The sequence below is a fragment of the Aulonocara sp. 'chitande type north' Nkhata Bay genome, linkage group LG2 (assembly GCF_057382095.1).
Source record: "Aulonocara sp. 'chitande type north' Nkhata Bay isolate Kocher_YH1m ecotype deep benthic linkage group LG2, A_spYH_male_GT1.1, whole genome shotgun sequence".
Taxonomy (NCBI): domain Eukaryota; kingdom Metazoa; phylum Chordata; class Actinopteri; order Cichliformes; family Cichlidae; genus Aulonocara; species Aulonocara sp. 'chitande type north' Nkhata Bay.
Window position 1 is genome coordinate 34,810,921 of NC_141345.1, and position 13,107 is coordinate 34,824,027.

A 13,107-nucleotide genomic window follows, 5' to 3' on the forward strand; every position below is an offset into this window, starting at 1 on the left:
GCTAGTCTTAGAAACTTGAGGGGGGGAAACAGAAGGTATCTGGACGTCTTTAAGCTTGTGAAGACATTTCATTCTCATCCAAAACTCCCAAACTCTCTTTCAACGATGCCAATGTTCACATTCTGGACTGAAAAGACAGATGGCTTGAAAGAGGAGTAAATGAAAAAGATCTATGAACAGAAATGGTAGCTTTTTCTTCCTTTTCCTGTAGCGCCTACTCAGCTTGACTTGACTCTACTTGGTTTCAGTCATTTTCCATTACAATTGATTACCAACTTATGTGCATGAGGTTGTTATAGCAACGTCCTGTGACATCTTCTGTATCTGACACAAAAATGCATGTCGCTCTCATGACTCATCGAGTGATGCCACTGACTAGCCAATCGGTGGCATGCGGTCTGTTAATGTCACGTTTTCGCCTCAGACTGCTCGGAAGCTGAGTAGGTACTAAAGAAGTGGTACCCGTTATTACCAGCTAGTGGAAAACCCTAAAAAACGTATTTAGCTGAGCCAAAAGCCAACCTGCCTTGAGAACCCTTCCCAGGTTTTTCAAATCTCACTCACAACTTACCTCAGATGTGAGTCAGTGGGTCACATGATAGGGTGGGGCAAGGTTTCACAGTAGTTTCACCCTTAACTTCCCTGATGGTATTAAGCCACACCTTTTTTCCCACCTTGGCTCGTGACAATGCACATGACGTGATTAATACTGGGTCAACGACTCTCCAAACCACCTCCAAAGAGAACAACCCCCATGTTAAATACGTGGGACTCTCCACCTTTTGTTTTCAGGACGGAAAAGCCTCACAAACTTCAAGAAGTCCAGTAACTTTTTCAAGGTTTACAGAGTTGTTGAAGATGAGCAGAGGCATTTTTAACCTCTAATTTTTAAGGAGCATTAAATTCTTAACTATTTAAGGTGAAAGAGCTTTATTTAATGCATTTATGATTACCTCACTGTATTCTGGGTATTTTGTGAACATTTGATCTGTTGGAGTGCTACATCTCTGTGTTGTCTCATTAACTGAGGAAGTGAAGCATTACAGTGTTTTACTTATTTCTGTTAGACTCCAGTGTGTAGCTCAGTTTGTGTTCTTGCCCATTCCTGTCTCTTGCTCTGCTTATTCCTGTTTAAGTTAAACAGAACATCTTGCTGTCCTGTCTTTTTTCCTCCAGAATTCACTGGACTCTGTCCCCACCCTGGAGGAGAGCTCAGGAATGGACCTGGATGCAGAGTCTGTCACCGATGCAAAGAACAACTTAAACACTGCCAGGTGAGCTGTTTACTTCACAAACACCAGCTGCCTGGATTTACCCTCAGAGTTTAGTTTCGATGCAAAGCAAACGAGAGGCAGCAGTGTTGCCGTGCTGATCAGACACTTGCCTTCTGCAAATTGCTTTGACACGCTGTTTCAACCAGAGCTCACATTTTATGCTGCATCTGAAACGCATCTTTATCTCAGTCTCTCTCACTCCCAACACTTATTCACTTTTGCTTCCTTCTTGTGTATCTTTACATGTCATATGATGATATTACACCCCCAGCTCGTTGTTAACAGCTGTAGTGAGTACACCGCCATCAATGTGGCATGCAGTGTTAAAACTGACAAATGCTGCTTCACACCTATTTATTTAAAACAGGCAAAATACTGACTACACAAAGCACTGATTTTGGTTACAGCTTTGTGAGTTTTTTTCCTCGTCGAATTATTCGTGCAGCGGAAAGATTTCTTTGTTGTGTGACTGTGGTGTGACTCTTCGTCAGCTGTTATCCAGGCAAGGTTTCAGGAAGACTAAATATGGTGAGAGTGATATGATTGGACAGCTTTTATAAAAGTACACTTATCCAGATGAGTCTGTACAGGGGTACCATATTAGTACTTCTTGTTATTGGACCAAAGAGTACTGAAAACGTACATCCCCTGGTGGAGTGTTAATGTGTTTATCTCCTTTATGGTTTAATTTTGAGTGTTTATCTAATTTTATTTCATTCTAATCTTCATTTTCAGGCAGGACAATCAGCCTCTTGTGACGATGGAGCACACTGTCACCATAAGCTGTGTAAGTGACAGGATGTGGAAATGTACACCTTTCATAGACTGTATATAAACAATGGCTACAGCCATGGTTATGTCATCCACTGGCTTGGACCTTCACAGTAAAGCTTTTAAGTATCTGTTAAGGCCTTAATTACACGGGCCTACAGAGCAGTCAGTGACCCCATGGAAACCAGCAGATGCTGGGGGAAAATGTTTATTCCTGATTTGTTGGCAAGTGGTTGCTGGAAGTTGCTAGGTGAAATTGGTTACAAAGGTGCTGGTCTGAAAAACACCTTAGGCCAACATTCCTTCAAACACTTGCAAATTTACCTTCAGTTATTTGGCCCATTTTCCTTATTTCTTTTATCTCTTATTGATTTTATTTTTTTTTACTCCTCCAGGACTCCAGTTCATGTTGCTGTGATCACAACGCCAACACCAGCCAGCCCAACAGGAACCACCTGTCACCATGCCAGCCAGACTCCTCCCACCTCCAGCTTTTTCCCAACAACCAATGGGAAGGTGAGTTCCATCATATCCTGGGAATTCCAGCTTGCTCAGTGCAGCATAAATATTCATAGAAAATTAAAGTGGCATTGGAGAAGTTATGCAGAGGAACAGACTTTTAAAACTTTAAATTAATTTATTTTATCTAATAAAAGTGACATAATGGGAAAAGTTAATTTCATTTAGATTGTTGTATGAATTACTCTTACTTAAATATAAAAATTATGGAATATTTTTACTCTAAGCTTAAATATGTCGCTGAGATCTCAATTCAAACCTGCTCAGTTGGATAAATTCTCTCATATAAGTGATGAAAAACTGACGTTGGTGGCATTTGTTTGCAATTAAACACAACACACATTGGATGAATGCTGGTGAGTGAAGTTATGAATGACCTCACTGCTCCTCTTCTGTGCTATCTCTCTCCCTGTCCCTCTTCCTCCTCGTCCTTCTACTTCTCCTCCGTCCATCCAAACAGCGTCACCCCCCTCCCATCTCCACCTCCCTCCCATCGACTTCTCATTGATGCATCTGCAAAAGGAAGGCCAAGGTAAGTCATTTCATAAGCGCCCATTCACCAGTCTACCCCTCCCTCCTTTCACTCGTCCTTGTTATTGTTTTTAATGGTGGTCACGGGTGACAACAATAAAAGAAACTATATTAAAATATAATTAAAATAGCCTCGGCTTTTCAAATGTGCGCGTGGTGACGCTGATCGTGATAAATCCTTCCCTGTAACATTCTTCCCTCCATCAGATTTCATGAGATAGCAGGCGAACTTGTTTTTTCTTTCTTCACTCTTCCCTCTTACTTTTTTAATTTACACTTTGATTCTGCTGCTCTTATTGGTCACGACCCCTCCTACACTCTCTCTTCCTCCTCGATTCAACTTGGCAGCATAGCACTGACTGTAAATACACCGGTAATCAGGCTTAGCGTGAGTCAGCAGGTATGGAAGTAAACAAAATAAAATGTTGCTGTACATATCTGTCCATCATGATATGTATAACACCTCTCTCTCTCTCATGCACTTGCTAGAGAGGGATTAATCGTCTGGCCTCTCCCTTCCTTCTTGTCCTCTTTTTACTTGGCTTGATTCCTCTCTTTATTTCTTTCCGTCTTCTCCAGACCCCGTCCCAGCTTTTAAATCCTGGCAGGATGACAACGAGAGCGGAGAGGCACAGCTCTCCCCGCTGGCCGGTCGCATGGTTCCTCTCCCTCCGCTCCCCCTGGAGGAGGGTGGTGAAGAGGAACAGGGAGAGGGAGGGCAGGATGACTCCCCTTCCTCTTCCCGCTCCCACCCTCACCTGCTGGCACGGCGCTTTCTTGATTTTGGTGTGCACGGTGCCCAGAGATTTCTCCAGCAGGATCTGGACGCCACTTCACCCACCAAAGTACATAGGTATGATGTGTAGCTTATTCACTGTAAGACTGGTGTTTTGGGAGGGTTTAATGGTTATAATGACACCCACAAATCGTTATCTTTGGTCTGAGACCTGAAGGGTTTTTTTGGGTTGTTTTTCTTTTTTGGTAGTTCTGTCATGCTGGGGGGGGGGGTCGCTGTGGCTCAGGGGCTAGAGTGTGTGTGAAAGTGGCTTGTAGTAAAAAGCCCTTTAAGGGCTGAGCTGGAGTCAAAAAGAGCCATCAAGTACCAGTCTACTATTTATCCTCAGGCCCAGGCGAGCATCGTTTGGTTCCAAAGAGGCGATGAGAGGAGGAGATTCGGTGATGCACCAGCTCACCAAAAAGCTTCAGCATCTGAAGAAGAAAATCAAACAGTTTGAAGAGCAGTTTGAGAAGGAGAGAAACTACAAGGTAAAATCAGAACTTTAATGGTTTTTTAGGTAGTAATTTAAAAAAAAGAAGAAGAAAAAAACTGCAGGAGCCAGTCAGTTATTGCTTTCTTCAGGCTGTTATAGCAAACAGTCATCTTCCTCTGCATCAGAAACACCAACACATTGTTTAATTGCTTACACTGTCACACATTCTGAAAATGTAATTTTGTATTTGTGTCTTAGCTGTTGTTGATGTTTTCGGTGAAATGCCAACTCTTGGTCTCTGTGTGTCCCCCCTCTCTGCAGCCTTCTCATGCAGATAAGGCAGCTAACCCCAAGGTCCTCAAATGGATGACTGACTTGACCAAGATCCGCAGGCAGATTAAAGGTACAACTACGTTTTGCTGTCGGCATGCATTCATGTGTGCTTGACGGGGTTAGAGTGTCTGTATGCCATCCTGTTCTGTGCTGGACATTTTGACCCCACTTTCAACCTTTGACTTTTTGTGACAACATGGCATGTATGCTGGTCTGACAGACATACGCAGACATGCACGTGCTCAGGGTCAACGTGGCTCTCACATGCGTGGCTCCCACCCTACAGTGTGCTGGTGCGTCCTTGTGAACCCACATTCATTACCTGCAGGGTGAGTTCAGTCAGGTGAAGCAGCGGAAAACACACAAAGGAAGTATTTGAAAATATTTGGTCAGAAATCCCAAACTGTGGTTGCAGAAGCTTTTGGTTTGGCTGCCAGTCAGCATGTCCAAAATCAGATATTAAAATATAAAATGTATAGAAATTCTTTTCTGCCGGCGGATGTTTCTCCTCCCGTTGTTTCACCACACTGAACGAACCCTGCAGGACGCCCGTCCACCTCCTTCCTGTGAGGTGCCGGCTCTCCTTTATGGAGTAACGCAGCGGCCAAAACATTTGTCACTGTTTCAAATCAAAACTGAAATCAATAATGTGAGAATCCGCTCTTCACTTTCCTCCTTCCTCCTACTGCCCAACGACCCATTGATTGATTGATTGACTGATCGGCCAACCAGGACGCCAGCACCACCTTTTGCCCAGAAGCACGTTGAGGCACCAGGCTTTGATCCATTCACACAGATGCCACCATGCTCCCTCCTCCCCTTCCTCCTCCTCCTCCTCCTCCTCTATCTGCTCACCTCCCCATCACATACTCACCCCCCCGCTCCACCCCTACTCAGGCCTACTCAGCTCTAGACCGTTTCACCTCAGTAAGTACAAACCCCTCAGTAAGTAGACATCTCAAACACTACTGACAGTCACAGCGAGGCGGCTTTGTGAGAGCATCTTGCTTCCTTGTTTCGGTGTCTGCTGAAACAGCTTGTTGGCATGGGATAATTAATGGAGAGGTGGTGAGAAGTGTGAAGCATCATGATGAAATTACACATTTATGGTTCTGATTTCAAAATACAAAACAAGCTCTCTTTTTTGCCAGACATTTTGGGTCTCTGACATGTTAAAAATGTTGGCAAACTGCAAAAAAACATGTCTAACTGCTGGTATCAGTTCTTTAAACAAGAATGCTGCGGTGCTGAAGGTGCAGAAGTGTTTCACCTTTACAGCCATCAGGGCCTTTTGAATTTAGTGATTTTACTGTCTGGAAAAAGTTTGCTCTCTGTCTTTGGCTTTGTATGTTGTGTGGTGGTGTGTTTGTGTGTTGTCACACTGTCTTCTTTCTCCTTATTTCTGATGGGTTAATTGTAATCGTGACGGATAAATTCCTGCATGCCTTAACTGACTTTCTCTGTTTTCTACGTCTCTCCCTCTCTCTCTATCCCTGCCCTTATTTCTTTCCTCTCTCCTCAACCTCATGTGTTCATCCTTCCCCAGATGCCAAACACCGTGCAGAGACCGAGCTCGGCCCTCAGACTCGGCCCCGCAGCAACACCTTGCCCAAGAGCTTTGGATCCACACTGGATCACAGTGCTCATGACGCAGCAGGGGAGCTCAAAGGCCCGCGGCCTACAAGGGAGGAAACACTGGAGCTGATCCAATGCAGAGTCAAAGACAAGAGGGAGAAGGACGGCTGGCCGGATGATATCAAGGTAAGGACCAGATATTTTCCAGCAGAGCCACTGCACTTATCCAGGGCTCCAGCAACAGGACAAATAAAAAGGATGTGGATCAGATATATAGTTGTCAAGATGGGGAAAAAGAACAGAATATAACCTATAGAGTTTTTTGGGGTTTATGAAATCCTTTAGAAAAGGTCTGGTGTAGGTTTACATACCTAGCAGAACTAAACATGTCCAGTTTTATTGACAAAAACGTTATTTTTACATTTCAATTCATGCTTTTAAGTTCTACAGGAAGAGAAGAAATCTTTTTGATGGACATGCACAAAATTTATAGACTACAACTTACAAACTGCTGGTATATTGTTTGACTATAACTTTAAGGGTAATTTAAATAGTTTGATTGTGAACTTCTCCCATCACCAGTTTAAATACTAGTTAGTTAAATGTATTACTTTTGTTTTATTAACATACAATGGCAGTTACCTGCTGGTTCAGAGGTGTTGCAAGGCCATCAGCCACTAACAGGGCTCTGCACTGCGACAGGAAGTTACAAGCAAGTAAACAAGCAAGATGGAAAGTAAGCAGTGACGACGCAAGATTCTGCAGCACTTTGATGCAGAAAATTAGCAAATGTATGAAAGCTGTTTCAGAATAAACTGACCCACAAGCGCGCGGCAGGTCACCTCAGCTCGGTGATGTGCAAGCACATTGTGCTCGGGCATGTGGACGCGGGCCTGTGCTCTGATTGTGAGGCCCTACATTTCAGCAAAAAATTCTTATGTTTTTAACTACACGTACATTATTTCTACGTCTCTGTGTTTTAAACTAGTCGATCTTTTTTTCCCCTTCCTCACATTTAATGACTAGTAATATTAAAACCAGGAAAGACACTGTTGAGTGTTAAATATCTGTGCATCTCTGTAGAAGATGACAAAAGAGCAATTAACCTGTGAGAAGACTGTCCTGCAGAAGAATCTGCTGCACTACGAAGGGCTGCACGGTCGACCGGTACGTTCAAAAACCTAAATTCTGCAAAGATTTGTCTTTGCCTTAAAAAGCAAAAAAGAAACCCCTTCTAACCAGGTCTGTCGCTTCACCTGTCCTTCTAGGTGACCAGAGAGGAGCGGCTGGTAGTGAAACCTCTGTACGACCGCTACAGGCTGGTCAAACAGATGCTCACCAGAGTCAGCATTACACCTGTTGCAGTAAGTTCACAATCTCCACCAGAGACACAAAGTTAGCAGCACTCATGGAGCAGACAACGGATCAACTGCATCTACCTTCCTTTCCCTCCTCTAGGTATCTCCATCTAGTAAGAGGCGGAGTAAAACCCTGCAGCCAATCATTGAGGGTGAAACTGCTCACTTTTGGGAGGAAATTAAAGAGGAAGAGGAGGAGGAGCAAGAGCAGAAAAGTGGAGGAGAAGAGGAGAGGGATGAGGAGGAAGAAGAAGAGGAGGAGGAGGAGGAAGAGGGAGAGAGCAGCGGTGGTGAGATGCAGAGCCCCGAGGTTATCATGGCCATCGACCCAATGACCTCGAGTGACGGGCCCGTGAGCAGCCAGAACCAGTCTGACCGACAGAGCGACTGTTCAATGAGAGAAAAGATGGAGGAGGGATCGGGGAGGCTGGCGCTCGACCTGCGTCTGTCCAGCTCGAACGCCTCATCCATGTGAGAGCAAAACACACGCAGACGCATTCATAGACACGCATTCATGCGACATTAGGGCCTAAAAACTGATGTGTTGTTACGCTGAAATTTTAGAAATACTGAATTTGGGTGATATTGTGAATTTGAATACATATTTGTTGCAAATGTAAAGGTCTACAGTTGTTCCTCTCAGTGTAGCTGCAAGTTCACTGAGCCTCTGCCTTCATCTCAAAGACAGGAGAAGTGTAGCCTGCTGTGTTTATTACTAAACCCTGGAGAGGAAATGTTCATGTATCCGTCTGCTTTGCAAACTGTGCAGATACAAGCAGGAAGTGTGACACAGTTTTCACACAGGTTTCAGCAGCTGAGGTGTAATCTGTTTAACGTGTCACAGGATAATGCCTGGCATTAACATACATAGACTCACACCTCTGATCAGCTCAGGTTCCTGAGTCCAACTGTGATGTGTTTCTTATAGGTTGTGACTCCTGTTTAGGTCACTTCCTGCTCACACTGGTCACCTTCTCTCTCTGAATTCAAGTTTTAATTTCTGGTTTATAAGCTAAGTGATTATTAGTGTTAAAGAGAGCAAATGTTGCTGAGAATAAAGCTGTTCTCATGTCTCCACACCACTGTAGTGTTACATGTGGTTACAGCATCCTCTTCTATCCCATCATCCTCCAGGCCAGAGCTGCTGGAACAGCTGTGGAAGGCCAGAGCAGAGAAGAAGAAACTGAGGAAGACCATCAGAGAGTTTGAAGAAGATTTCTATCAGCATAATGGAAGGTAGGTGGGACACACGTTTATTTAAGGAATGAAGTCCAGCTACATCACATATGTTCAATGATTTCAGCTTTGTCTTTTTAAACTCAGCAGAGATTGTTTATTCACTGAATCAGGACAACCTTTATGTAGGATGTATACATTTGTGACGGACTCCCTTTTCTGTATTCCATGCAGCTCTTTTCTGGTCTCTCACAGCTTCTCTATTGTGAAAAAATAAATACCACACCTTCTGACAGGCAAGTCGTTGTGTTAGAGCTTTGTCTGTCTGGATAGATCAGCGAAAAACAGTCTCAGCCTGTGTGTGGCAGGTAATTTGGCCAAGCTGTGAAAATGAAAGCCAGGCGGGGTGTGAGAACCATATAGCGAGGCAAAAAAAGTTTTTTTACCTTCATGATATGTTCGAGATGTCACATCCTCTCACTGTCGGTACAGTGATCCACTGACTAGAAAGAGCAGAAGTTTCTCCGAGATCGGTTTTTAGTCAAGAAAAATATCCTTATTGAAGCTCCACCTGCTTGGCAATAAACACACTGCATTTCCTGCCAAAACAAATTAGCTGAAGTGAAGGAGCAGCTGGATCAGGTTCACCATGCTCAGCAGTAACTTAACAGGTCCGACATGGCTGAAAGCGACCAGCAAACTGAAGGGAACGGCAGGGAAATTCAACTAATAAAAAGTCTGCGTTTCAGATGGAAGCTGCAAAAGTGCTGAGAGCTGAAAAATAAAAACATAAAACCTCACAACAGAAACCTCACAACTCTGTCTGCTCTCGTTCCCCTTTTAGAAATGTTCAGAAGGAGGACCGGGTGCCGATGCTGGAGGCGTACAGAGAGTACAAGAGGATCAAGGCCAAACTCCGCCTGCTGGAGGTCCTCATCAGCAAGCAAGATTCCTCCAAATCCATCTAGACCCCTTCCTCAAATATCCGCTATCCCCGCACACATCAGCTGTCATCACTGCAGCGACGCTACGCCCAGGACGTCTAGCCTGTCATCACGCCTGGAGAGTTTAACAAAGACTGCAGCCAACAGTCCAACACACAACAAATGACCTCCTGTTGGTACCCTGCAGCCACATCATGGGGAAATTAAGTCAGCTCTGACTGCTTTTATTAAAAAGTAAAAAAATAAAAAATAAAAGTGCCACCGAAATCGTAAATACGACATATGGTGTAGCTAAGCTACAAATAGCCTCACAAAAATTAAAATGGTACGGAAACACCCAAAATATTCACAAAGAGAAACACATAACTGACTCTGCCACATATCAAACAGAAGAATATTTTAGGGCGGCTTCAAGTGTCATTTCCTCAAATTAAAAAATGGAATGACATCTCAAATGTTTTTTTAAACTTGTTAGTGATCCAATCTGCCAAATGCCTGCAAGTGTGTGAGGACAAACACTGGAAAAGAAAAGCCGTCATTTAATGTGTGGCCAAACCGAGGTGCTTTGCCAAATATCTGAAACCTAGGTTTTAGTTGAGCATTTTAAAGTTAAATGTGCGTTCTTACAACTTTTTCCCCCTGATGTGAATGCAGCACGGCCGCTGGTCAAACTTAAAGCAACTTCCATCATCCATCCCCGCTGCCTCAGTCTGCATATCATCTGAAAACAAACAGCAGTTTAAATAAAAAAGACAAAGAGAAACTAATCACTGTGTGTATCATCATCATCATCATCATCTCACCAATTTGACTCAAGACTCTGCACTCGTCTCTCACCTCCTGGTTTTCTGACCAGGAAGAAAAAGGCAAAAGCATTTTGACTTTTTGATTTCAAGAACATTACTGTTGTCGTCGATCTTTGCGTTTCTGAGGAATCTCATCGGACAGCTCGAGGACTGGCATTTTAGACACTCTTCACTCAACACACTTCGGATTCATCTGGAACGTCTCGCACTGCGCTTCAACCTCTTTCACTTGTCATTTTAATAATAATAGTCTAACATCCTTACATCCTGGATGCCTCACCTTCTGACTGATTTTAAATATTCATCCACAAGATTTCAAAGCCGCTTTGTTTTAAAAAGATGATGTACACCGTACAAGATTTATTCCAACAAAAGTATTAATTCTTTTCGTTATTTTCTATTCTTAGGCGTTTTCTTCTACTTTTTCTTTGCATTGATGTGGGAGCATCTTGCAAAAAGAAAAAAAGAAATGCTGCTTTAAGTCTTTCGACAGTTCCCAAGGCCTCATTAAACAGAAGATGCTCACAGGAAACAGCTGTGACTTGGCTCCTTGTGTTTCATCCGTCTCCTGTTCAGTTTGCCACATTGTAGTTCCTGAGTTATGGGTGATAAATAGGTCTGTGTTGTTTTTCATCTGAGAATCCAAAAGCATGTTGGCAGCGGGCATTAGTAGTCTTGTGACTAATCTGGAGGTTTTAATTGAAATTTGAAGCTGAGCAGATCATTTGTATGTTAGCATGATGTCCTCAATACTGAGAGAGCTGAGGGTGTTTTTAACGAGTGAACGGTCTTTAGGTGTGCCTCTGACCTCCGGTCTGCAGTTTGATTTCCTGCTGGCAGGTCAAAGTAGGGCAGGTGAGGGGAACAAAGTCTGATTTGAGCTCTTCTTTTATTGTTTCCAATAAGAGTCGAGGCGTCACAGCGTGCTTTAAAGTGTGGGACAAAAGTTTCCGACAGTCACTGAATTTTGGTTTTAAGCTGCGAGCTCGTCAGTCAGCTGTTTGTCGTTTTTCTTCAATCTGCACTTGCATGTTTTAGGCGCACAGGACAAAGCTGACGCACAATTCTCTGCCTGGTTCAGAGGAGGCTGCAGTCTGTCTGTCGGTGGGCATTCAAAGCTATGAATGAGGTGAACCTTTTGTGTTGTGTGAAGATTATTAGGAGTGTGAGAAGTTGGGACAGTTGAAGTTAAAAAGTTTGATGTAAAAAGATGTTATTTGCACAGCATTCACAGAATGCAGCCCTTTTGTGTTTTATAATTTTTTTTCCATTTGTATTTCTAGAAATGAAGCACTACTTCTATACAGAAATTATACTGTACATTTAATAAAAAAAAAAAAAAAGAAATACCCGAAGGAATGAATGTCAAAAGAAATGTTTAAATTATTTCAAACATTAAGTTTGGCCCCCTTTGGTTTATTATTGTTTGTGATGCCCTGAGAATGTGTTTTTTATTATTATTATTAATATTATGAATACTGCTTGTAGTATCATAACCATTATTTTGTGTGGTAACGACAATAATAATCCTTTTGTATGTACTCACTAACTGTAAAACCAGCTGTAGACGTTAGTCTGGCACTGTGGCGAGACGCACATGAACCTGCTCTGTTTTCTGAATTACTTTGTTGCTCTGTGTAATATAAGCTAATATAGAAGCTGTACTGTAGTGAGCTTGCATGGCAAACAAGAACATAATCATATGAAAAAAAAAGTCACATTGTTTCCATTATTTGTGCCATGAAGAAGCAGCAATAATATGTTTGTGTTCTCTTTAACACAAAAAAGCATTGTGGGTTTGATCCCGAGTGAACATTTGAGGTACGATGTTTTCGGGGTTGGACAGTGTGTTTTTACCTCTGCGTCACGCCGGCACTGCTGAAATCCAACGTATCAATAAGTCTGTGAAACTAGCAGGGATTGAAAAGCCAATGACAGATGTATCATCTGAAAACATTCCAGTTTTTATCGTCATCAAAAAAGTGAAGAAAAGCGATCCACCGTCAATATCTGAAGGGCTTTTATTTCTGTCGACTTGTTTTTCATTGTGCCTGTAGCAGAGTGGTAAAATTCACAAATGTAAATGTATTCTGTCGGTGTACAGTATGCTTCATCTCACACTTACCCATCTGACGTGCATGGTTGTTTTACACACCAGGAATTCAGAGCAAAACTCCTCTTCAAAGACGTCTCCTAGGTCCTCCTGGAGATACTTTAGAGATTGGACACATTTTTACTAACTGATTATTTAAAGTGATTTAAATAAAAGTTGTCCAGAAGTTAGTTTAAAAGACAGAAATTATGTTTTTCCTTTAACTACAAACAGTCTGAAGTCAAGAAGAAAACCTCAGGACATCCTTGAGATGGGATTTTGCTATAAATTCCTTCAGTCGAGATTTCAGGAGGGATGTGGCATCAGACGCTCCCTCCCATTTCCTCCAGTCGACCTACACGTGACGCGTTTTAACGCATTAATATATCGTATGCATCTGTAACTGTTTTCTTACTTTGTGAATGCTTTTTCAGTTGTTCCTTCATTGACGAAAATGAGAAAATACAATCAGTAACAAACATTTACACATGAAAATAAAATTTACAAGCTTGCCACA

At 42.7% G+C, this 13,107-nt stretch overlaps 1 protein-coding gene across 7 annotated transcripts in view; it reads left to right on the forward strand.

The window, feature by feature from the left end:
* The window catches only part of fam13b (family with sequence similarity 13 member B), a 66,048-nt gene extending 52,941 nt beyond the window's left edge, over positions 1-13,107 (forward strand). For 5 of the 7 annotated variants that reach the window (XM_086260288.1, XM_086260306.1, XM_086260293.1 and 2 more), the window contains 14 exons: positions 1,177-1,274; positions 2,010-2,061; positions 2,441-2,561; positions 3,025-3,096; positions 3,675-3,948; positions 4,220-4,361; positions 4,628-4,709; positions 5,372-5,566; positions 6,186-6,400; positions 7,298-7,381; positions 7,483-7,578; positions 7,673-8,043; positions 8,707-8,808; positions 9,593-13,107. In XM_086260288.1, coding sequence (XP_086116414.1) covers positions 1,177-1,274; positions 2,010-2,061; positions 2,441-2,561; positions 3,025-3,096; positions 3,675-3,948; positions 4,220-4,361; positions 4,628-4,709; positions 5,372-5,566; positions 6,186-6,400; positions 7,298-7,381; positions 7,483-7,578; positions 7,673-8,043; positions 8,707-8,808; positions 9,593-9,716 — 2,028 coding nt within the window. In that variant the 3' untranslated portion in view covers positions 9,717-13,107. The remainder of the gene's footprint in view (positions 1-1,176; positions 1,275-2,009; positions 2,062-2,440; positions 2,562-3,024; positions 3,097-3,674; positions 3,949-4,219; positions 4,362-4,627; positions 4,710-5,371; positions 5,567-6,185; positions 6,401-7,297; positions 7,382-7,482; positions 7,579-7,672; positions 8,044-8,706; positions 8,809-9,592) is intronic. The other 2 variants (XM_086260320.1, XM_086260327.1) reach the window with 2 other exon arrangements.